The 26590-nt window shown below is 43.5% G+C and overlaps 1 protein-coding gene and 1 pseudogene across 2 annotated transcripts; one reads left to right on the top strand and one right to left on the bottom strand.

The window, feature by feature from the left end:
- On the top strand, positions 1-25608 carry agxt2 (alanine--glyoxylate aminotransferase 2; the record flags this gene model as incomplete). The annotated part of the gene is made up of 14 exons (XM_083657381.1): positions 1-97; positions 4078-4166; positions 7061-7251; positions 7770-7893; positions 8482-8576; positions 8970-9063; positions 14892-14985; positions 16279-16379; positions 16688-16780; positions 17163-17295; positions 18001-18089; positions 18313-18462; positions 21964-22062; positions 25486-25608. 14 exons carry the CDS (start codon positions 1-3, stop codon positions 25585-25587), a joined length of 1551 nt encoding a protein of 516 aa, XP_083513507.1. The 3' UTR covers positions 25588-25608.
- Positions 15630-15971, bottom strand: LOC310795580 (large ribosomal subunit protein bL33m pseudogene; annotated as a pseudogene). The gene has a single exon. The product of its transcript is annotated as a large ribosomal subunit protein bL33m pseudogene (transcript).
- Positions 25609-26590: the final 982 nt, after the last annotated feature.

Here is a 26590-nt window from a genome sequence, read left to right on the forward strand (position 1 = left end):
ATGTATAAGATTGCGTGTCGTCTAACTGGCCCATGTGTGGCTTTAAAAGGAGAATCCTGCAGCTTGTTCGGTTCGGCCAAATTCCACCTGTCGAGTGGTAAGTTACCATGGCGATGAAGCTGACATGAGTTATGGTCTGTTTGTTTGTTTACACAGCTTGTATAGCCTAATGTTTCCGAGGGGGGTTACTTGTAGGAGACGGGATCTAGCCCTATTATAACCCTGTTATAGCCTGGGCAGAGTCTAGATCATGTGCTTTTGTCATGATTCCATGATCCATGGTTCAACTCTGGCATAGAATTAGGTGAAAGTTTACGGGGGAAATCAGCCCGATAGCTCTACTTCAGCTACTCGACAACAGCGTTGGGCAAGTTACTTTCAAAAAGTAATATACTACATATTACTAGTTACTTTTATTTGAAAGTAATAAGTTACTTTACGATATTACTTTCTGTGTAGAGTAACTCGTTACTTATTACACTACTTTTGCATTACTTTCGCCAAAATAACAACAGTAGCAGAATGACATCGCCGCCCCGGAACCATCCCGAAAAAGTATTTCAAATGTCTTGAATCAGTGTAAACAATCCAAAACACTAAATGTTATTTTCCTTTATTATTGTCATCTGTAGTGGTTATTTGCATAAAAACACACAGTTTCTTTTTTAAATATGTGCTTTGATTTAATAAAATGTAACTCAATTTGTAACTTGAGTTACTTGACAAAGTAACTGGTATAATATTACTGAAATCCTATAAGTAATAAGTTATATTACTGAGTTACTGCTAAAAGTAATATATTACATGTAATATGTTACTTTTGTAATGAGTTCCCCCCAACACTGCTGGACAATAAGCAGCGATATGCAGTGAAACAAACAAGGCAAAATGGACCATGAGCGATAATTGCAATAAAGTGAGGGGAAATTGCAATCAGTCAATTAGGCTATTATTATTATTATTTGAAATGGCAATGGCTAAATAGAGAGGGAGAGGGGGTTAACTCATTCAGGGCCAGTTTAGGACTGCCAATATTTAGCACAGGCCAAAGATTTTCATAATTGTTGGTCATCTTTCAAGACCCACAGTAAATTATCTATTAGCACCAGAGTGATTTGCAATACCTCAAAATGAAGATGTACGTCTCTGGGTTCACCAGGAAAAAAAGTGAGCTTTTAGCATGTTCTGTACTCTACTTATAGCCATTTATATACACCCTCTTTTCACCCAAAAAGTCTCCCTGAGAAAATAAACAGGAGAAAAGGCAATTTTTGTAAAAGGGCACAATCTCAGGCAGAACTCACTCTCAATTATTTTATTTTGAACTGTATTGACATCAGACATGTAAATATTATTCGTTAGGACACAAATGACAAAAAAAATAAATATATATATATATATATATATACACATGAAGTGCTTTTTTTTTACATTCAACAATACAGTTTACTCGGTGTGAGTGTGCAGACAGACACACCGACAGACAGACAGACAGACACACAGACAGACAGACAGACAGACAGACAGACAGACAGACACACTGACAGACAGACAGACAGACAGACAGACAGACACACCGACAGACAGACAGACAGACACACACACACACACACACACACACACACACACACACACACACGATCCCCCTTTTAGATTTCTAACCCCACATAGGATAAGCAATAACCACGCCCTGTGGCACTGGGATTGGCCAGGAGCAACACTGGAGGGCACGCAGCCCAGCGATTTCATGAAACAAACTGAATAGCTCTTGAGAAAGGACAGCGGGCTGCTGTGACTGCCGCTTCTGCCTTGTGTGTTTATTTTGTTTTGTTCTGGTCCACCAGTCCTCGTCCATGTCTCCCTGTCATATCCTCCCTGCTATCTGATCGTTCCCGTTTTCCCCTCGGCTATTCAACACGTCCTCACCGCCCTCGCAAACTGATCGATCATTTCCTCATTCCTCCGATGATCAAACACATCTCTTGATTACTTTCTCCCGTTTTCTCTGGCTGGCACAGAGGAAGGCGACTCCAGCTCGTGCAGCGCGCCGAGGGGGGTTTCAATGGCGTTTCTCCTCTCTGCACAAGGAAGCGTTACCCGTTTTCTGCTTTTCCTCTTGCTCAATTTCAAAACAACAGCTGCGGTATGTGTTTGTTCACGTGTTGTCTTAGATGCTAGGGACCTGATACCATGTGACAGGCTGGGGAAGTGTTTTAACTATGCGCTGCACGAATAAAAACAAAAACACGTCAAAGACGTCATTGGCCCTGAATGAGTTAAGCACAGTAATGCAGAACATTGGGTTTGTTTTGTTTAAAGTGGCTTGTTTTTAACCTCACATTAGACTTGGGACAAGTTGTCTCTGAAAGGAAGCGAGATGAAAAGGTGACATGTACATACTGCGAGGTTGTTTCAGGTCGGCCTAATATTCAATCAATCAATCAATCAATCAACTCAAAAGTTTTATTTTGAGTGCAAAACCACACCAAGGTGTCTCAATACACTTTCCAATAAACAACAGAAGAATAGCATAATCAGTTAAAAGGCAATGAACAGTGAAAAATACAATGAACATAGCAAAAACAAAGGTCAAAGCCAAAACAAACGTCATATTGTGGTGAGAATGTTTTTAATCGAACAGTGGGGACCATACTGACTTTTCTTTGCAAAGTCCAACGTGTGTGTGTGTTTGTTTGTTTTTGTTGTTGTCTTCATTGGTATCGTTTGTTTACTGCATTTGTGTCCTGCCTTCTGCTCAGATTCAGTCTCTGCTTGTGGCATGAATTAGTCAAGTTAGAGTGAACTGTTGGAAATCGATATGACTGAAGGCCTGTCCAGATATCTGCTGCAACCATCTCACACTCAAAGGTTCAACAGGGCATGACTGTATCTGTCAGGAGAGTGGGTTTCACTAAGATAAGAGGCTTGAGGAAAAGGACATAACAAGGAGGTTTGGCGTTATCTTTTACTATGATATCTTTCACTAAGAATTTATAAATCTGCTCACAACACACCTGTGAAGCAGGAGTGTAGACATTCAATATGTCACATGCCGTACAGCTAGAGACCAGAGTATGGCTGTGTTACGTTCCCAAGTTTGACCAGTAACATAACATAAAACACAACAAACCCGGGGGACAAAGGAGACAGAGATCATTTACAATAATCAGGTTTTATGACTAAAATAAGGTTAAATAAAAAAGGTACAAATTGGACCAACTGAGGACTGCTTCCTGAAACGGAGGAAGAGTGGTTAATAACACAAAAGCTAAGTTTAGACAAATAGAACGATCACACTCTCGAAGAGTCAACATGGCGCCCTCACTCTCAGTCTGAGAGTCACACTCTCTAGAACAGTGGTTCTTCGTGGCACTTTGCCAGGGGGTCCGCGAAAAGTTTTCAGGTAAAAAAAAAAAAAAAAATGCTACATGTTACTTATTCCTTCTCAAACTACTTCCTACATGGTGCTAGTCTATCAAAATATCTTGGCTGTCATTGATTGTGTTGCATAGTGGTTTTCTGTACTGTTGACAAATTGTGATATTGCAAGTCGCTTTGGACAAAACAAAAGCGTCTGCTAAATGACGTAATGTAAATGTAATGTAAAAAAAAAAAAATGTATATATATTTTTTTGCAAAATCTTCATAGTTCAACGAAAATAGTTTATGCTTTAAATCTAAAATGGTTCATGGATTACATTCTAATAACAAACCTATCAAATTAAAAGTCGAGCATGTTACCGTGGAAACAATTAAGCTTAGCCCAAAATCACAAATCAGAATGAGGGGGTCCCCGGTATATTTTCTATCTTGTAAGCTGCAGCCTCTGATTGGCAGAGTGAGTATACCTGTGCTCTCCTGCACAGGTGCGACAGCACAGGGGGGAGGGCCTGGAGAGGAACAATCACACACAGACACTCCCACGTAACAGGCTGTTTAGTAGTTTACACTTGACATGTATCCTATTGTATTGACCTGGCCTAACCACTGAAGATAGGCAGCTCAGGGGACTCTGCTGCTGCAAATAACCATTTCCTCCACCCGTCTGTCTGAATTTCAACCACAACCCTTTCACAGGTGCATTATGTCAAAGGTCAGAGGTCAAATACCCTCCTCCAGACCTCCCGGACATGCCGGCCTGCGACTTCAAACCACTGGAATACAAGGTAAGATACGTACTGTATATCGTATATAGAGTTGAGTTTTAACAAGCCTTTAATTAAACCTCTACCTACGACATATACATCATGGCAGAGGACAAACAATTTGCACACACAATAAAAAAAAATCAAAAACAGAACCAATGCAACCCCTCCACAAAAATATTTCTTTTTTCGCCTTCGCAGTTTTTAAAATATAATCAGAGTCAGCCGGGTGGAGTCAGACACTCGAGCCTCCCAAAGCTCACGCTCCATAGGGTTCCATTGTCGTCGCCACCCAGTGACGCGGTTTGTTGACCAAAATGCTGCTCGGCTGATCCCCCGTATTATACACAGCAACACCAAACAAAACAAAACCGACCGGTCATGGACAATCATACACTTTGTCAGGCCCTCCTCATCCCAACTCTGTGTTTAAAAAGCAGCTCACCTCCCTCCAGCCTGCACACAGCTTCCCCCAGACACCACCTGCTCTGAAACACTCCCATGTCCTGCATTCTTTTGTAATACTCAAAGTCAATGGCTACTCTCGCCCTAACCAGAGCTTTAAACAAGACTACAGGGTCTACTTGGACATCTGCGTCTAGTTTCCTCTTTCTGCTGAGGTCTATCGAGAGTGGAGTCATGCACAGGCCATCAGGCCCTGTCTTGATCAGAATAATGGCCTCACTTGTGCGTAGAAAAGGTGACTATGTCACACACGGGAAGGTGTTTTAGTGTGTTGAGATGGCACCTAAAGTTGTGCCTTGAGATGGGTTATATAACAGAATTGCCACAAGGGGATCAGCGAATGGCAATTGTAGAGTGGACCAACGCAAAACTACCTTCGGTCAGTCATCCTTTTCAGTAAAAGGGATGCACATGTGGAATTCCCTACCAACAGAAATAAAAATGCAAACTAATCTGAAAAGCTTTAATGAAAAGGTGAGACACTGGCTGAAGCAAAATCAAACCTGCGACCATTGATCACTGATGTAGTTGTGTAATTCTACTGTAAATCTTGTATGATGTAGTAGCATAATTCTACTGTTCTAACCCTAACCCTTGTATGATCGTGTCACAATTTTTATGTTTGCACTATTAGAAAAGCCTACCCAGGGACAGGGATTGCAAATTAGCCTTGGCTAGATATCCTATATGCATCGCATATGTTTCATGTTCCTGTAACTTGTTACAATGATTCTTGCATTGTCCCTGACAAATAAACGAATAAATAAAATATATGTACACAAATAATGAGACGCTGCAATTAAGTATTCAACAGTTGGTGCAGTTGTAATACCTTGCAGTGAATTGAACTGGTGGAGGAATTGTGAATATCAACTGATTTTTTCTTTAAACTTGTTTAATGACTCCTGTCAGATTTCCGATTCACAGATTATTTGAATACAGTAACAACAACAACAACAACAACAATACTACTACGACTACTATTACTACTATTACTATTGTTGCTGCTACTAATTAATTAATTAATGCACAACAAGTGCACTAGCACGGGACCTGAGCACCAAATAGATGAATTACAATACGAGGGATCAGCCGAGCAGCATTTTGGTCAACAAACCGCGTCACTGGGTGGCGACGACAATGGAACCCTATGGAGCGTGAGCTTTGGGAGGCTTGAGTGTCTGACTCCACCCGGCTGACTCTGATTATATTTTAAAAACTGCGACAGTTCACACAGCTTTTAACACGACGTGCATATATTATACATCAAACTCTTGAGCTGATTCTGCTCTCACTCAGAATGTCAAAATATAAGCGACGTGATGTATAGTTCAGGGGCGTAGCCGGAAATTAAATTTCAGGTGGGTCTGAATAAAAGTGGGTGTGCCACACAATTAATTCCATAATCTATACTATAATGACGGGATCGTCTGTCTGTCCTTCGCGTATCTCGAGAACCGTTGGTCGGATCGACTTGAAACTCGGGGGGTGCGCTGATGGCGACCCGACGGAGGGCGGTGCCCTGTTTCCATTGCGATTCGGACGCGAAACACGTTCGATATTAATACATTTGTGTTCAATCAAGCGTGTGCTCCTTCCAGCCCTGGCTGATCTGGGCTGTGTCAACACTGCTGTGAGGACAGTCGTTGAGTAAACAGTCGTTAGCTAAGTCAACATCAGTCCTTGAGATTGAATGGGTGGGGGGGAGGGGTGTTATCTTATAAGGGGTCCTTTCTGAAAAACATTTGAGAACCTCTGCTCTAGGGCATCACCACTTCCGGGAACCCCCATCCTGTGTAAGTAGGGTTGCCAGAGTAAAACATGGCCATTTCCACCACTGCTTATGGATGAGCATCATCTGCTGCATGCCATCGAGAACCATTGGTCGGATCGACTTCAAACTTTGGGAGTGTGCCCTATTGTGCAGTGCAGTGCCCTGTTTTTGTGCAATTCGGCATAGCGCCACCTACTGGCAACACAAATAGCGCTTTATCTCGATAGCCATTCATCTGATCGACTTCAAACTTAAATCTCGGGGAGTGCGCTTAGGGGGACTCAACGGAGTGCAGGGAGGTGAATTCTGTGCAATCTGGCATAGCGCCACCTACTGGCAACCCAAAAAGCAGTTTATCTTGATAGCCATTCATCTGATCGACTTCAAACTTGGGGAGCGCACTGCTGGGAAGCTGACATAGGCCGCATGCGGCCCGCGGGCCGTATTTTGCCCATGTGTGGGCTAGGCCCTACCAGGCCCACCCATAGCTACGCCCCTGGTATAGTATTTGAGATATTAACGTTTGTTCGGCACAACTCATGCGAATAACTGCCGTGGGGTTTCGCATTTCTGGGTGGCAAGTGACGACACGCTGATTGGTCCTATAACCCCCCCCCCCCCCCCCCCCCCCCATTACAACTGCTGACTGTGCTGCTGTGTGCTTGGGTCTGTGTAGGACATGTCCAAAGAGCGCATGATGGAGATCCGCAGGCTGAACTGCCATCCCATGACCATGAAGGTGACCTTCTATAAGAAACCAGTCTACATCCACCAGGGCCACATGCAGTGGCTGTGGGACGTGGATGGCAAGCGCTACCTGGATCTGTTCGCTGGCGTGGCTACTGTCAGTGTTGGGCACTGCCACCCGTAAGATCCTTTTTTTTTTTAATGCTATGCCATGCCGATGACACTATACGAGGGATCCGCCGAGCAGCATTTTGGTAAACAAACCGCGTCACTGGGTGGCAACGGCAATGGAGCCCAAGTGGCGCGAGGCTTGAATGTCTGACTCTAGCCAGCTACTGTAAAACTCTGTTTACATTTTAAAAACTGTGACAGTTCACACAACTTTAACACAACATGTATTTATACATCAAACTAGTACCCTACATGCATGGAATACACTGCAAAACTGCATTTAAAACTGACTGATATGATTTCCTTTGGTAAATTTCTCTTCTATTATGACGGGTCTAGAAAGTAACTATTGGAGAATGTTTATGCACTGTTTACTTTAAATTGTGTACTTGCGTACTGAAATGACTGTGCATTGACTGACTGTTCTTGCACTCTTGCAGGTCCTTCTTGCAAATGAGATTGCAATGCAAAAGATCTCAATGAGACTATGCTGTTCTTACCCTTTCCTGTGATGTCTGTGGTTACAGAAAGGTGACAGCAGCTGCAGAGAAGCAATTGAGGAGACTGTGGCACACTACTCACATCTACATGTATCCCACCCTGCATGAGTATTGTGAGAAACTAGCCTCCTACTTCCCAGATCCTCTGAAGGTACAGTGGTGGATTTTCAACTAGATCACCTGAAGGCTAACCTGACGCTGCCAGATGGATGTAGGTGGCACGGTGGCTCAGTGGTTAGTACTGTTGCCTCACAGCAAGAAGGTCCCGGGTTCGAACCCCGGTCCGTCCCAGGTCCTTTCTGTGTGGAGTTCGCATGTTCTCCCCGTGTTCGTGTGGGTTTTCTCCGGCTGCTCCGGTTTCCTCCCACCACCCGTCCTAAAGACATGTATGTTAGGGTAACGTAATACTCCTGTCAGTGACCCTGACCAAGGCACTGGCAAAAGAACTGGAGTTGGTCCCCGGGCGCTGCACTGTGGCTGCCCACTGCTCCTAGTTCTAGGAAGGTTCCTAGTAGAGGATGGGTCAAATGCAGAGGATGAATTTCCCCATGGGGATAAATAAAGGATAACTTACCTTACTTACCTATAACTTACTTACGTAGGTTGCTTCACATGGTGGTATTGTGAATCTGTGAACTCAATACTGCCCCATCTGGCGGAGTCTGGTTACCTGAAGGCAGGATCCTCCATAAATCCATATAGATTTAAAATGTCTGTTTGAATGTGTCTGTGTGTCCAGGTGGTCTATCTGACCAACAGCGGCTCTGAGGCCAATGACCTGGCTATGCTGATGTCTAGACTTCACACTGGCAACTTTGACATCATCACGTTCAGGTGTGAGTCATACTTTCGTTTTTGAATAAGCCTTCATACTTTTTCCCTGGCCTGAGAAATCCGTGGTTATAACACCACATATTTGGGTGAGTCAGTCAGTCATTCACTCACTCAGACTCAGACTGGAACACTTATTGAGTTGTCAATAATGTCAATAATCGAGTTGTCAATAATGAGTTGTCCGTGGAAATTCCCATGAATTGGTATTGGTCCGATTTTCACCAAGCTTTTTCCACATGTTCAGCTGACCTTGCGCTACAAATTTGCCTCAAGGACCGACATGGTCCGCCTGGGAAGGATTTTTTTAATTAGATATCCTCCTACACCGTCTTTTTTTTTTAAATATCTAAATGTCAAATAACTTTATTATTGACCCACATTTGTCTCTTTCAGAGGGTCGTACCATGGCGGCAGTCCACAGACCATGGCTCTGACCTCCAACTCAGCATATAAATACCCCGTTGCCAATGGTTTAGGCTGCACCAACGTACGTATATACATATTTAAACAATGCATCAAGGGAAAGCAGTGTTGGGGGTAACTCATTACAAAAGTAACGTATTACATGTAATATATTACTTTTAGCAGTAACTCAGTAATATAACTTATTACAAATAGGATTTCAGTAATATTATACTGAAAGGTATGCTGAAATGGCAGCAGAGGCAGAGCAGCGAGGTTGGAGGGCTCGAGTGCGGCCTGTAGAGGTGGGCTGCCGTGGTTTTGTGGCAAAGTCCGTTATTGCCTTACTAACTGAGTTGGGCATTCGGGGACGGAGCCTGAAACTTGCGGTTAGCAACATGTCTCAGGCAGCAGAACGAGCAAGTGAATGGCTGTGGATAAGGAGGAAACATGCTAGCTGGGGAGCTCGCTAAGGTCAGATTGATTGTTTGTTGTTGGTCATGATTAACGGTCCGCATCAACAGGGCTGAATCATTGACGGTGGTGGTGTAGTTAGGGATTGTTTGTTGTTGGTCATGATTAACGGTCCGCATCAACAGGGCTGAATCATTGACAGTGGTGGTGTAGTTAGGGATTGTTTGTTGTTGGTCATGATTAACGGTCCGCATCAACAGGGCTGAATCATTGACAGTGGTGGTGTAGTCAGGAATGTCATACCGAACCGACCTGGATAGCTAGGCTTAGATAGTGAGGTAATATGCAGTTGTGCGGTGGTAGCATGGAGGGGGGTGTTTCCAGGACGCTGGATTACACCGTTAAGCCTTCTTGAGGTGTCGTGGGCCTAACTTAACGAAACGTCGGTGAAGGAAGGTGCCCACTTGAAAACCCCAATGACATGCTTCATACTGCTGTTGGCTAGGGTAGGTAACTGGTGATTTGTGTCTTGTTTATTAGTTTGTTAGCTTGTTAGCTTGTTTTATTCTGGATTGGGCTTCTAAATGTGTTTTTCCTCGGATTTTGGCACAAGGGATAGTAACATCTTGTCCTGTGTATTAATTAATACTAAAGCTAGCTTAGGCTAGTGACTGTTGTGAATAGTGCAGCTGACAACTAGGGAAAGACCTAGTGACAGCATGGAAAGACAGCTGACAGGAGGGATTAGACCCCATCGGGGCTGCAATGGGTTAGCTGCTCATTGTGGCAGTAGCCAAGGCCAATAGGCCATTGGTTACACCCAAACTTGCTACGAAACAGAATTATGAAAAAACACCCCTAGAGTCTGCGAGAGCGGGGGCGGAAGATGACTCACCTATGGTTGACACGGTTATTGACTCTGGAACGGACTTGACTATGAGTAGGGAAAACATGTCAGTGGAAGCCACTAGTTCAGATGTAGATGGAAAGAAGCGTCAGGTTTGCTTGTGTGGCTGGCAGAAGGTAACAACTTTGAGGGGCCTTAGAATCCATCAAGGCAGGAAGAGGTGCTTGGTAGAGGGAACACAGGGACCCCGCATTGATAATTATTTCTTAAGAAGTTTATCAAGTCAGTCGGGTGAAGTCCAGCGACAGGAAGTAACCCACAGCTCGCAGGACATCAGCACCCCTGATGTTGAGGCAGGTCCTAGCACCGAGGAAAGCAGAGAGGCCAGCCAGCCAAAAAGGGAGAAGATTAGCGGTCAGAAGCCTAGAGTTAAGTGGCCAGGTGCAGCGGAAAGTAGGAAGTGGGAAGATATCAATAGTGATTTGGTTAGGATGTTAGAGAAGCTTAAAGGAACTGCTGAGAGTAAGTTGGAGAAAATGGGAGATTGTATTTATGATTATGGTAAGGAAAGGTTTGGCGTCTTTGAGAAAAGGAAGAAACTAGAGGGTGAGGTAGTTAAATCTAGGCGCCAACAAGAGATAGATAGACTTATCCAGGAGAGAAGACAGCTTAAGAGGCAGTGGAGAAAAGCTACAGAGGTTGAGAAGGAAGGCATTGATTGCTTGCAGTCAGATGTGAGGGATCGGTTGGCAGTTTTAAGAAGAGCAGAGAGCATTAGGAAAAATAGGAAAAAGAAAGAGAGAGCTAGAATAGCATTCTATAAGGATCCATTTAGATTTGTGAAGTCATTGTTTAGTAAGGAAAAGAATGGTAGCCTTATGGTACCTAAGCAGAAGCTTGAGGAATATTTGGAGGAGGTTCACAAAGATAGGGAAAGGTTTAGAGAGATGACAGTCCCAGCTGATATTCCACCTATTGGTGAAATAGAGAGCCAGTGTGATGATAGCCCACCAAGGTGGAAAGAAGTTCAAGAAGTAGTGAGACGTGCAAGGGCCTCTTCAGCCCCGGGTCCTAATGGAGTCCCCTACCGGCTGTATAAGAGTGCTCCAGATGTGTTGCAGTTTCTATGGAAGCTGATGAAGGTAGTCTGGAAGAAGCAGGTTATTCCTAAGGCGTGGCGTAGAGCAGGGGGAATCTTCATCCCTAAAGAAAGGGACTCGTTAGAGATAAGTCAGTTTAGACCTATCAGTCTACTTAATGTTGAAGGGAAGGTTTTCTTTAGTGTTGTGGCACAGAGGCTGTCTAGTTATCTAGAAAAGAATAGGCTAATAGATACTTCGGTGCAAAAGGCTGGAATTCCCGGCTTCTCCGGGTGCTTAGAGCACACCAGCATGATCTGGCACCAAATCCAGTCAGCTAGGCGTGAGAAGAGAGACCTGCATGTAGTATTCTTGGACCTGGCTAATGCTTTCGGGTCAGTGCCGCATAGTCTGTTATGGGAGGCCTTTGATTTCTTTAGAGTGCCAGGTAGTATAAAGAGCTTAGTTAAAGCCTACTTCTTAGATATTCAACTCTGCTTTACAACAGCAGAGTACACTACAGCTTGGCAGCAGCTGGAGATAGGCATTATGGCAGGGTGTACAATTTCCCCATTAGCTTTTACCATGGCAATGGAGATCATTATTAGGGCTTCAAAATGGGTAGTGGGTGGAGAAAGGCTGCAGGGAGGGCTGCGGCTCCCTCCAATTAGGGCATACATGGATGACATGACGACTATGACGTCAACCGCTCCATGTACTAGCAGATTGTTGGATAAGTTAAATAGTAATCTGCAGTGGGCTAGAATGAAAGTGAAGCCAAGTAAGTCCAGGAGTATTTCAATCATTAAAGGGAGGGTAGTAGGTAAGAAGTTTGTTATAAATGATGAGGTGGTGCCTACAGTGTTAGAGAAACCAGTCAAGAGTTTGGGAAGATGGTATGATGCAAGTCTCAGTGATAAGGGACAGTTTGAGGAGGTGAGGCAGGAAATGATTCAAGGTATTTCAAGTATAGACAAGTCAGGGCTCCCAGGAAAGTTAAAGTTGTGGTGTTTGCAGTTTGGATTGTTGCCTCGGTTGATGTGGCCACTGACAGTGTATGAGGTTCCCCTTTCAAAGGTAGAAAAGCTAGAAAGGATGATTAACTCATTCATTAGAAAATGGCTCGGAGTCCCACGCTGCCTAAGCAGTGTAGCCTTATATGGGAAAGGCATATTGGAATTGCCATTATCTAGCCTGACAGAGGAGTTCAAGTGTGCTAAGGTTAGACTGGAAATGACTCTGACTCAGTCAAAGGATCCAGTGGTTAGGAGTGTAGCGCCCACAGTTAAAACAGGGAGGAAGTGGAACCCAAAGGAGGTAGTACAGCAAGCACAGTCAGCTCTTAGACACAGGGATATCATAGGTCAGGTGCAGCATGGGCGTGGAGGCTTAGGGTTGTGCATAGGGAAACCTGTGTGGAACAAGGCATCAGTAATAGAAAAGAGGAAGATGGTAGTTGAAGAAGTACATAGGCAAGAGGAGGCAGTAAGATGTACTAAGGCAGTGTCGCAGGCAAAGCAAGGACAGTGGGTGAACTGGGAGAGTGTAGAGAAGAGAAAGTTGAAGTGGAGAGAGTTGTGGAGCATGGAGGCCAGCAGAATTAGATTTATTCTAGGGGCTACTTATGATGTGCTGCCATCTCCCCAGAACTTAAATCAGTGGTTGGGCGAGGATGGTGCCTGCCCGTTGTGTTCTAGTGTATGTACATTGAGGCATATACTGTCAGGGTGTAAGGTCAGTCTCTCCCAGGGGCGATACACCTGGCGTCACAACCAGGTGTTGAAATGTTTGGCAGCTGCAGTTGAGGAAAAGCGGCTAGAAGTAAATTCTCTAGTTGCTAGCAAAGAGACTAGACAGATCAAATTTGTACGTGAGGGAGAAAAGATTAGACCAATTAAGGTCAGGCACAAGTTAGGGCAGCTAAGTGTAGGTGGAGCCTGGGAAATGAGGGTTGACTTGAATGAACAGCTAGTCATCCCAGCATATATAGTTAGCACCCGGCTACGTCCGGACTTGTTACTGTGGTCTGAGGTAGAGAAGAGAGTTTATTTTATCGAACTCACAGTCCCGTGGGAAGATCGAGTTGAGGAGGCTTATGAGCGCAAGAAAGCTAGGTATGCTGAAATGGCAGCAGAGGCAGAGCAGCGAGGTTGGAGGGCTCGAGTGCGGCCTGTAGAGGTGGGCTGCCGTGGTTTTGTGGCAAAGTCCGTTATTGCCTTACTAACTGAGTTGGGCATTCGGGGACGGAGCCTGAAACTTGCGGTTAGCAACATGTCTCAGGCAGCAGAACGAGCAAGTGAATGGCTGTGGATAAGGAGGAAACATGCTAGCTGGGGAGCTCGCTAAGGTCAGATTGATTGTTTGTTGTTGGTCATGATTAACGGTCCGCATCAACAGGGCTGAATCATTGACGGTGGTGGTGTAGTTAGGGATTGTTTGTTGTTGGTCATGATTAACGGTCCGCATCAACAGGGCTGAATCATTGACAGTGGTGGTGTAGTTAGGGATTGTTTGTTGTTGGTCATGATTAACGGTCCGCATCAACAGGGCTGAATCATTGACAGTGGTGGTGTAGTCAGGAATGTCATACCGAACCGACCTGGATAGCTAGGCTTAGATAGTGAGGTAATATGCAGTTGTGCGGTGGTAGCATGGAGGGGGGTGTTTCCAGGACGCTGGATTACACCGTTAAGCCTTCTTGAGGTGTCGTGGGCCTAACTTAACGAAACGTCGGTGAAGGAAGGTGCCCACTTGAAAACCCCAATGACATGCTTCATACTGCTGTTGGCTAGGGTAGGTAACTGGTGATTTGTGTCTTGTTTATTAGTTTGTTAGCTTGTTAGCTTGTTTTATTCTGGATTGGGCTTCTAAATGTGTTTTTCCTCGGATTTTGGCACAAGGGATAGTAACATCTTGTCCTGTGTATTAATTAATACCAGTTACTTTGTCAAGTAGCACAAGTTACAAATTGAGTTACATTTGATTAAATCAAAGCACATATTTAAAAACGATACAATCATTTCCTAATCAAACTGTGTGTTTTTATGCAAATAATCACTATAGATGACAATAACAAAGGAAAAGAATAACATTTAGAATTTTGGATTGTTTACACCGACTTCAAGGCGGTTGAAATTATTTTTCGGGATGGTTCCGGGGCGGCGATGTCATTCTGCTGCTGCTGTTGTTTTGGTAAAAGTAATGCAAAAGTAGTGTAATAAGTAATGAGTTACTCTACACAGACAGTAATATTGTAAAGTAATTTATTACTTTCAAATGAAAGTAACTAGTAATATGTAGTATATTATATAAGTAACTTGCCCAACACTGGACACAATGCATTACTGTGTTACAAAATCATATTACAACCATACAATAGGCACATTGTAACAATAATGAAGGTAAATACTGTGGCATGGTCCAAATGGACATGTGCATGTATGTTTTAAATATAGATATCTAAAATAGGTGAATACTGCTGGAACAAGTTTGCAATGCTTTCTCTATGCTGCATGCTATGTGACTGCTGATGCCAGGTTGATCCAGCTGACTAGGTTTCTGTCCAATGAATAGACCATGTGTCCTGATGTCTTCAGAGGCCCATGGGGAGGAAGCCACTGTAGGGACTCTCCCGTCCAGACCATCAGAGAGTGTGGCTGTGCCCAAGGTACACAACCGGCTGAGCCCATGCTTCAGCGCACGCACACACGCACTCACACACTCACGCACTCACACACACACACACACACACACACACACACACACACACACACACACACACACACACACACCTTTTCTTGTCACAACAGTTCACAAATCGTGCTGCTGTGTTCGCACATTGCGGTACTTCTCTCTCTCTCTCTCTCTCTCTCTCGCTCTCTCTCTCTGCTCTCATTATAATCTCCAGTATAATAATCCCACATCACATTAACCTCCCCTGTGAGGACACCTGTTAATATCTTTATTTAGAGGGTCATGTCTTTCAATTCAATTTTCTGTGGTTTTAATAGTGATCAAGTTGTAGCTTTTCTTTTGTGGAGCTGCATTTTGACAAAACCTGTTCTCTTCCCTATGGTCTGGCTGACCCACAAACCATCAGAGGGTTAGCCTGAAAATCAGTGACAGCAATAGTATTGAAGTGTGCCCGGCTGGAGTTCAAAGTCTGTTACTTGTTCATCAAACATTTACCTTTTTCAACTTCTGCTTCACAGCTAGAGAGTCTACCTGGACATGGATTTGTTAAATATCTTTTTTGTTTTGTTTTATTAATTTAATAATAATAAAGAGTTACTAGGTTACTAGGTTACAAGGTTTGACGAGATGCCATTTGACAAAGTGATCCATCCGTTTTGCAGATTTGTGGCTGTCCATATTTTTGGTGCATTGTTAGATTGATCTGATCTTCCTCTTTTCAAAGAACAGGACGTGCTTGTTCACAAATAGATCATGTTTGCGTATAGGACCATCTTCTCTCTCAGACGGTTCCTCTTTGTGTTGAAGCAGTAGCCTGTTCCTGCAGCACTCGTCATTTGCACCAGGACCGTCTTAGACTTTGCCTTGGCAAACTTTACTGTCGTGAGAAACATGTTGTCGACCACTTCTCAAAGCCAGCTTTAATAAACATAAAGCATAAAAGTATAAGTCACATTGACGCAGAGCCTGTGGTGGTGCTTCTGGGTTAACAACAACATCCGGTTTCCCTTCCCATTTGTTAAATATCTTAACAAAACAAATCCATGCGACTTGTGTGTTTAAACAAAAGAAAGATGAAATTCATGGCAACCATTTTGCTGTAATATATTATACAAGCCAATGCATTGCACAGTTAGTGCCCAGATACTATATTGTAGATAATAGGATGTTGTGTAAAGATAAGCATTATTCTGGGAATATCGCATAGTACTCACGTAATAATTAGTGCACTGATTGATGCTGAAGCCAACTTTTTTACTCCACACAGGTCATTGTATGGCAAACGATCAATACATCGCACAGCTCAAAGAGACGTTTGCAACCAGCGTTCCAAGTCAAATTGCTGCTTTCTTCGCAGAGCCGATTCAGGTATTAAATATTAACATACAAGAAATGTAGTCTTCTGGTGTGAAATGGGATTAACAAAATGCTATTATTATCCTTCTCGTATCTGTTGCTGCACCTCATTCAATATTAACATTATTGATCTTATTTTGGGTATGCAATTTAAAACAATAATTTCAGAGTCATTTCCAGTGAAATTAGAAAAGCCAATGCATTAGCTTTTGCAGAATACAATATAATCCTCATATAGACGGTGTGAATGCAATGCCTGATAATGTTATTGAACAGTGAACACAGGACTGTGTGTTAAATGATTGGTGTGTCACACACAGGGAGTGGGAGGAGCTGTGCAATACCCCAAAAACTACCTGAAGCAAGCGTACCAACTTGTAAGAGAGAGAGGAGGGATCTGCATTGCTGACGAGGTCAGACACATCTTTTCATTGGCTGTGCCCCTTTACATAGTTTACATCTGTACTCTATATTGATTAATATCCCAGAGTTGTGCATTACATCGAAGTACTCTTGATTTATAGATGCACTGTTGTGCAAAATTATGCTGATACTGTATAATGCTATTATTACATAGCATTACCCACGTAGAACAGGATGCATGCATTCAGTATAGGATGTGGAGTGTGTGTATGCACAGTAGCCTACAGTATATATAATTTGGTTGTATACACCAATAGATCGTTTTCTATCAAATTTCCTTTGAGTTAACATATGACATTTGAACAAAAGGTATAGATAAACATAAGTATGAGATTCTATTGTAGGGAGCATTCAAAATCATCCTGTTGACAGGTCCAGACTGGGTTTGGACGGACCGGAAGCCATTTCTGGGGTTTTGAAGGTCATGACGTCGTTCCTGATATGGTGACGATGGCAAAGGGCATCGCTAATGGATTCCCTATGGGAGCAGTTGTTACAACACCAGGTGAACTGTTACAACAAAAAGTGGAAAATACATCAAATGTGTGCTACAGTAGGTAGTGAGTGGACTAACAACTAGTGCATGAGGGTGGAATATCCTTATTATAAAGCAAGTGGGCAATGTCCGTTTACATTTTTGTGCCGGCCACAGCTATGCCATTTTATGTGCGATCGGGCTGAAACTTTCAGGGGGTGTAAAGAGCACTAATTACGTGATTGCCCTAATTACCTAATGATGTGATGTCATCAGTGATGTCATAAAATCCCGGCATTGTGACATCACTGATGATGACATAATAGGCATTGTGATATCATCAGTGATGTCATTAGAGTAATTGTGATGGCATCAGTGATGCGAAGTTGTGACATCATCAGTGATGTCATAAGAGTAAGTCATTCTTTATTTCTATAGAGAATTACTTACTCTTATGACATCACTGATGATGTCATAAGAGCATCTAGTGCATCTAGTGTACTAAACCTGCACCGCTTAGGCTACTTCACACCTGGGTGTGATTTATTTATTTAATTTCAATCCAAGGCGTCACTATTCGATCTGTTTATTTACTGTATCATACTGAACAACCTACTGAATGACAGTTGACCCAGGTTAAATCACTCATAATACAAAAGTGGCATTTTATTTTGATATTTTGGGGGAGGGAAGTTTGTGTGAGCTTGTCCCATTGACATCTACAGTATGTTGCAGAAATTGCTGCTTCCTTTGGCAAGGGGGTTCACTTTAACACGTTTGGAGGAAATCCTGTAGCCTGTGCGATCGGTTCATCAGTGCTGGATGTAAGAGCTCATGCGCCTACATTTTCTACATCAATACCATTCATTAAAAAAAGAGAAATCAGTTTAATCAATAATATTATTGTTATATATTATTATATTATTGCGGTATCTATTTTAGTGTAATGTCATGGTATGCGAAGTACCTTAAATTATGACTGAAAATGTCTAATCAAGTGACTGACTGCCTGGGACATTCATATGCATGTGTTCTGTCTGCCCCAAGACTATGAAAGAAGACGGCACGCAGCAGATAAGCGATCAAGTTGGCACATATCTGCTCACAGAACTGGCCAAACTCAGAGACAAGTACGAGATTATCGGAGACGTCCGTGGAAAAGGCCTGCAGATCGGTGTGGAAATGGTCAAAGACAAGGTGTGTGTGCGTGTGTGTGTGCGTGTGTGTGCGCGTGTGTGTGTGTGTGTGTGTGGGTGTGCGTGTGTATATGTATATGTGTTTGTGTGTGTGTGTGTGTGTGTGTGTGTGTGTGTGTGTGTGTGTGGTGTCACAGAAATCATTTGTCAGAGCTCAATCAGAGGTCGACATGTACTTTTCTCAGAAGCCCTCCTATAGTTGTTGCTTCTCAGAAACGAGCCTCCGACTAGACAGAAAGCGTGTGCGTGTGCGTGTGCGTGTGCGTGTGTGTGTGTGTGTGTGTGCGTGTGTGTGTGTGTGTGTGTGTGGTGATTTTTGGCTAAGCTTAATTGTCACACCAACAACAACTGCTGTTTGCTTCAAGCCTGCCAAAAGGCCAAACACCTCCGCCTTTCACACCTAGAAAACCCCCACTTGAACAAGACCAGCTCATAAGTTAACTGAAAATGCATGCTGAATATAATATTAATTATGGTAATGGTATAATAATAATTATTATAATTAATATCCAAATTAATATTAAGTCAATAATAGATTTGTGTGTTAATATTCCAATGAAATACCTTGGCCTATAGATTCAAATGTTTCAAATTGATAGGTTTGTTAGATTAGAATGTAATCCATGAACCATTTTAGATTTAAAGCACACACTATTTCCATTGAACTATGAAGCTTTTGCACACAAAAAAAGCTTTTATTTTCATTTTCCTGAAAACTTTTCACGGAAAGTGCCACGGACCCCTGGGGGTCCCCGGACCCCCATTTGAGAACCACTGCTCTAGGGGGCGTCAGGGACAAAATGATCCCCTAAGGCCCCAACCCTTTTATCTTTGACAACATGTTCCATACGTTTATGGACAATTAGAGGGTTGTTGTGCTTTTGGCTTTAATTGAGTGTACCTGCACTGTAAATCCTTTGTTATTCAGACAGGGTCCAAAATGAGCAAAAACCACCAGCCAAATGCTGGTAAAATATGCAAGTGGCTGGTAGATTTGCTTCACTCACCATCCCCAAAAAAGGTAATCTATTGAGTGGCTGGTCAAATTTGAACATTCACTACACTAGCCATTTGACTGGTGGACAAAAAAGTGAATTTTGGACCCTGTATTGAGATACAGGTACATTTATTTCTTGTTATTGTGCTGTTGGCTTTGAGTGTTCAGGGGGCTGTGCTGTAAGTCCTGTTGAGATGCAGGTGAATGTGTCTTAGTTATCCTGGCCTTAATTCTGCACTGTGAGGGGGGGCCCTTTATGTGACCATGCCCAGGGGCCCATCATGTCATAATCCGCCTATGCCCAGGGGGGTTCAGGAGCGCCCCAGTTATCCATTAGCTTGAGCTGCAGCAACTGTCCCCCTGACATCTGTGCACTGGTTTACACCAATCACTGTTATACTACACTGCATGCTGCTGCAGTGTAGTGTGGTGTCTGACATGTTGTTTGGTAAACTGTTCTGTTGATACTGACATATTGGAATTTGGATTTTAATAAAAGGCAGGGAAGTGACCTTTGACCCCCCCTTCTCTCCCTACCCCCACACCAAGCTGTCCACAGTAAAATAATGGGTGAGCTATCTGGATTGGTTTACTGCTGTCCATTCGTCCATCTGATCTTACTGTCATTAGCAATCAGCAATTTGCTATAGAAGGGTCACAGATGAGCTCCTGGTTTGTTTGGAGAACAATGAATGGTGGCAGCCTAGTTGTTTTGTTTATTGCCTATTTTCTCTTTCATTTCATCCCGTTTTCATCCTGTTTGCTGTGATTTACAGTAGACTGCACATTTTGGGTACAAATACTGTAAAATATTATTTGTTGTTAAATTATTGCGTGTTGTTTTCTATTTGAGTATACGTAAAAACATTTATATGGTCATATTTTAGTTTTACATCCAACAGGTGAAAGTGTAACACTGAACATGCAAAGGCATAATTCTACTGATAAAGCATTCATATAGTGTTTTCCATTCATATTATAGTGTTTTCCATTCTGCACACCAGTGTTCAATGGGTGCTTAGAAATGTCTACTCATATGATGTATGCGTTTGTCATTTGAAAAGAAAATACCATTTAGTGAAGAGTTAACAGTTTTGAGGGCAAAGTGTGCTTTTGCAAGAAGTGTAGGATTTTGCATTGTGTGTGTGTGAGGTTTTCAGTTTTGTGTGTGTAGTTTTGAGAAAGCCGTTATTGTCTTTGAGAAACGCGTGTTAAAAAATTGTGAAAAACTGTAAGACTCAGACTGATCACATTTTGGCAAACAGTGGAAGCATCTCACCACTGCATTGTGACATTTTCAAAATCACAGTTTGGCCAAAGGGCGCCCCCCTTTGGCCAAACTGCATCGTTTACCCATGTGTTGGGGGAATGATGCACACAAGGGGGATTGGTATAGATTAGCACAAGGGGTAGTGGGTACATTGTTTATTTGTTTGGTTTGTCCATGTGTCCACTGCGTTTACATGGACTTCAGGATCCCGGTTACTGTCAGGTTTTGGAGTATCCCGTTTTTGTGTTTGCGCATGTAAACATCATATCCCGGTTTCAGAAACCTGGATAAGCCCTTATCCCGGTTTTGAGAAAGCCGGTTATGCGAGGTGGAGTACTCCGAAAGAACCCGGGATACTGCTGCATGTATGCACCTTATCCTGCTTTCTGACCGCAGCAGACTACCTGCGCAGGCGCTGCTTCAGCCAACTCTCACTTCTGGAGCGATGAGGAAATGGAGTTTTGCCGAGTTTTGTCTTTCGGTGATGAAATAATTAAATGCTTGGCAGCTTAGATAGGAGAAAGCATCGAAAAGCTGCCCTATTACAGACTACAGGACGAAGGTGTTGTGACTAAAATGAAAGCAAAAGCCGCTTTTGGGACACTCCACCATGAAGACGGAATCCAAGGGAATCCCACGTCCCACGTGAATGACGTCACGTCACACGCACCCAATATAAGCAAAACATAATAATAATAGTAATAATAATGACCCCGGTTTGTATTGTAACGATCACAGGCGCCTGCGCAAATAGCATGCAGTGATCAGTAACCGGGATACTAGTACTGATCATGTATACAGGGATATGAGTAACCTGCTTTCTCTCTCTTCCATGTAAACGCCATATCCCGAATAGGATCAAAACCAGGATAAGCCTCATAACCCGGGATACTCAAGTCCATGTAAACGCAGTCATGTGACGCCACCAATCAGATTTTGACACAATGTTACTGTTGTGTATTGTTTGTGTCCAAATCAAAGCTGGTATGTGTATTGTCTTTATTTCAACCATCATGAGAGGTTTCAAGAGTGGACATTGTAGATTTGGTTGGCTAACAGCCGACAGCATCATTCACTGTGTATGTGTTGGAGCGAGCTAGAGAGATCAACTATCCAGTTGCATCTTAAGGCCATATTTAGCGAGATCCTTGTCAGATAATAAAGGTAGTCAATTGGGTGGGTCTCGTGTTCGTCATTTGAACAAGTATGGTGACTGATTTCTCCGTCATCTCCAGGCCAGCAGAGAGCCGCTGCCGCCTGAGGCCATGGGTGCCATCTTCGAGGACATCAAGGAAATGGGAGTCCTGATAGGGAAGGGAGGAGTGTACGGACAGGTAAGATAGCGCTCACTCAGGTAGCCTGTCTTGTCTTACTGTCCCTTTCTTCCCTGGCCCTGCAGGTAGTGCAACCACATGTTTTGAGTTCAACTAGATTAACACAATTTTAACCACTTTGAAACGTTGTGACGCTTTCCTGTCAAAAAGGGGTCAATTGCTCCTATCTCCCCAACCGAAGGCCGCAGCCACTCGAGACCACTTGCGTTGGATTCCCCGTCCAATTTCACATAGGAACAAGTGTCTAAACCAACTTTTTCCAACTTCCACAATGCCCTCGGGGTCCTCTCAGGGTATACAACGCTAACAAGTTGCATCAGTTTGGGGGCGCTCTCTACCAATTAACTCCCCCAGTGGGCGTGGCGCTCCCATCTTTTTGTATGTTGTGCCCGCCCCATAGGGGAGTACACCTGACAAAAATGGGACCGATCAGGTCCCAAACGGCCTCAAATCTTTTGTCTGAACTCATCTCCAGGTATGTATTCGGCCCGTAAAAACTCGGGTCCGAAAGCCACGCCCACATACCGGAAGTGGCGGTTCGACCACTTCCGGTGCTCGCATCGACGCGGGACGCGTGATTTCTAACCCCACATAGGATAAGCAATAACCACGCCCTGTGGCGGCGGGATTGGCCAGGAGCAACACTGGAGGGCACGCAGCCCAGCGATTTCATGAACCAACTGAATAGCTCTTGAGAACGGACAGCGATTTCGAGAGCGGACATTGAAATGAATTATGGTCACCTACCTTCCTTAGCATAGTAATAATAATAATAAGCATAATAATTGTAATCTACACAATGTACACAATGTACAAAAACATGCAATAATATAAACGGTGTTGTGTTCATGTTCATAGCTCATATAATATAATGTATCATATCGTTAATTTCAAGCTCAATTCTTAAAGTAGAGAAAATCCCGCATGCCACTGACCTTACTGGTAAATTCTTTATTAGAAGATATATAGGGAAACCACGTTTCGGTACTAGACCTTCATCAGGTCTAGTACCTGACCCAGCCAGAGGTGATCAAGCCCCGACTTACGTCCCAGTAGCTACCCACGGTCAGCCCTCTAGGGAAAGACAGGGCCGCTCCGGAACTACTCTGCCGCGACCAGGAGGCTCTGGCACTTGGAGGGACTAGGCTCTGTGGGTTGACCGCGAACCGCGTATGACGCGGTTTGCGGTCTTAAAGGGATACACACACAAATGAGGGATATACACGCAAATGCTGCATCAGGTATCAATGGGTTAAAACAGACGAGTTGGCTTCCGCAATTTTCAAATGCTTCCGCCATACCGTCTGTACTTCGTGGGGGAGAATCATGCACCAACCGGAATGGGAAGTAGAAAGGCGGGTTTTCCGCTCATTAGTCCAATCAGAATCGCAGAAAGGCGGGTCTTCCGCTCATTAGTCCAATCAGAATCCAATATGCCGCATTTTTTGTGGACACACGTGTCGTGATTGGTCGGATTCCGTCGAACTTCTTTCCTGTCTGAAGGTTTTTTTTCCCAACTTCCTTGTGCATGTTCTGGGGGTGTAACGTACAGACTGTATAGCTGCATTCGCCGGATGTAGATGAGACAGTCTGTTTTAAGAGACTAATCAAAGGGCAGTGCGCACCCCGAGAGCCCGCCTCCTCGAGAAATCCAGGCGCTCTGGCTCTTCCGCACCACGCCTCTGTTTCTCCACGGAGTTCTCTCCAATCGGTGGAGAGATAAAACACACCATCAACAAACACTGGCACATTCTACAGAGCGACCCTGCACTCAAGTCACTGTGTTTAGAACCTCCGTTAATTTCTTTCAGGAGATCTCGCTCAATAAGAGACAGACTGACTCACAGTACCATTGTCACACCCAGGCGCGGACTGCATAATCGGGCACATCGGGCAAATGCCCGGTGGCCTGGCCTGGCCTGGCCTGAAAAAATTAAATTAAATTAAAAAAATTGGTGCCCGCAGTCAGGCCACTCACTGAACAGCAGGCCAGGCGCCGCCTACTGGTTTACTAGTGGTTTTATTACTTTATTCAGGGTTAAAGTGGGTGCATCTCATTGTAAAATTGGACTCGGCCCAAATTGGGCTTCAAACGGCCCAAATTGGGCTTCAAACGACCCAAATTGTTGGGCTTCAAACGGCCCAAATTTTTCGCGCCGGCCCGTATCGGCCTGGCCTGCTTGGTATCATGCCCGGCCTGGAATATGATCCCAGTCCGCCCCTGGTCACACCCCCCCCTAAGCCTACGTGGTTACCCGCCCCTCCCTCGGGTTTTTACAGATGTGGTCACTGTACCCACTGTTCCAATTCCTCCGACACCAAACATTTTTCTCACCCACGGACTGGTAAAAAGTATAAAATCAACTCCTTCATAAACTGCAGCACCACACATGTGGTTTATATTCGGAAGTGTCCTTGGGGGATGGTCTACGTCGGACAGACCAAACGGGCATTAAAAGCCTGTATTGCTGAACACAAGGCTGCAATCTGCAACCACAATATGGATTACGCAATAGCGAGACATTATGCTCAGGCCCAGCATGGCTCTGCTGCCACACTGAAATTCTGGGGTATTGAACATGTGTCTCCCTCACAGAGAGGAGGCGACACTGTCAACAAACTGTTAAGAAGAGAAGCATTTTGGATTCACAGCCTAAATACTGTTGAACCAAATGGTCTAAACGAGGAACTAAGCCTCTCTTGTTATTTATAACCTGTACCTTTCCATTGGGAGAAAACTGTTATTTGTGCCTATGTATTTCTATTTCTATTCTATGGCTTATATTATATTGTTATTTATAAATGTTGGCTGGCCATTATAGCCTACTTCACTGTGATGTTTGAGTTTGAGAAAATTGCGGAAGCCAACTCGTCTGTTCTAAGAGACTAGCCAATGACAGACTGCAATGTGTATTGGGGAGGCTTTTTAAAACAAGTTGTTTTGCTCGTCACCCTGTTTGACTCTGATGAAGACGCAGCAGGCGTCGAAACGTTAGTCACTGCACCTTGAATAAAGCAATTTTCCAGTTAATCGTATGCTCCAGGATCCTCTTTGGTTTGTCCATTGAACTTTTGTCAGGACTATATATAGTCTATAAGTATCCCATGCAGGTACAATTTGACAGTACAGTGTCTTGTGCCACACAGTGTCACATCAACACCAAAATAATGTGTGCATTAAAACAATCGAAGCAGACTTTTTTTTTTTTTTTATTAACTCAAGTTACTTTCCCTAGTTACTAATTACTTTTATTATGCAGCCATTTTAAATTGAATTCCTTTTTGAGAGATGTAGTCACCATCTCTGCCTTCAGTGTGAGATTAAAGAAAATCAGGCGATGCATATCAACGTTTTCATGCATTCTGTATCTTTGGCTCTTCTGAATCCTCCCTCTCTCTTCCTGTTTCTCTCTCACCACTCAGACCTTCAGAGTCAAGCCCCCCATGTGCATCACGATGGCGGATGCGGACTACTTTCTGGCAGTGTTCAACAAGTCCATTCACAACTACCTGGACAGAAGATAAACAGGGCCAAGTCTTGCAAACATATTAGACCCCCCCCCCCCCCCCCCGACATAGTAGTGGATATTTTTTTGCAAATCCCAAATTGCTGGTTTGAAGTGTTATGTCTTGCACAAAAGGGGAAAGTGATTTAAATTGACATTTCTACCTCTGTTGTTACTTCTTACACTGTACCTACTACCTGTAGGCTTGAAATTCAACTTCCTGTTTAGATTCACTGAATGTTTGGACTGAACTATGCTCAACAATTAACCTGTGTAAATATATATTCTGTTACACACTGTAAATCTGAATAAAAACGTATTAATTATGAATCTCTGAACTCGAGCAAACACTTCCTCACTGCCTCATTGTGCACATTTGGTCAGACTGCCCCCCCTGCAGGTAAGTCTTAAAGGTTCAGCCTACTTGTGGATTTAAAACCATACGCAAAAGGCAGTCAAGCCAAATAGCATCTTAGCTGGCTTTTAAGGCATATAGGGGCAATGTTTTGGACAGACACATCGCACACAGTTTATTCTTAGATATGGTTACTGGTGGTATAAATGTAAATCATTCAAAGGTTATTTGTATAAATAACAATACATACATACCAATTGCTGACTGCAGTTATTCAACTACACAGCTCTTTATGACCAAGAAACTAAGACAACTGATTCCCAAAACAGCAAACATGATCCAATGCACAGGTTTTTTTTTACCATGTCTTTCTCCACTGATCCAGCAGTACTGGAAGTGCCCAGTAGTCACATGGGAAATATGCTGAAATAGTCTTTCATTGAGTGTTATGGCGACCGTGAAAATATAATGCACTGTAATGAGAAACAAAATCTAAAAGAATAACTTAACTCTTAATCGTCACACGCACACAGTGCGTTCCCAGTGCGTGCCACACACACACACACACACTGCTGTCTCACTGAACATGCCGATAGTTGCCTGAATAGACCCTTTTCACGGGGGCCCATTTTGGGTCGAAAAGGCAGAATAAACACAGGTGCAAGCA

This window comes from Poromitra crassiceps (genome assembly GCF_964638095.1).
Source record: "Poromitra crassiceps genome assembly, chromosome: 21".
Taxonomy (NCBI): domain Eukaryota; kingdom Metazoa; phylum Chordata; class Actinopteri; order Beryciformes; family Melamphaidae; genus Poromitra; species Poromitra crassiceps.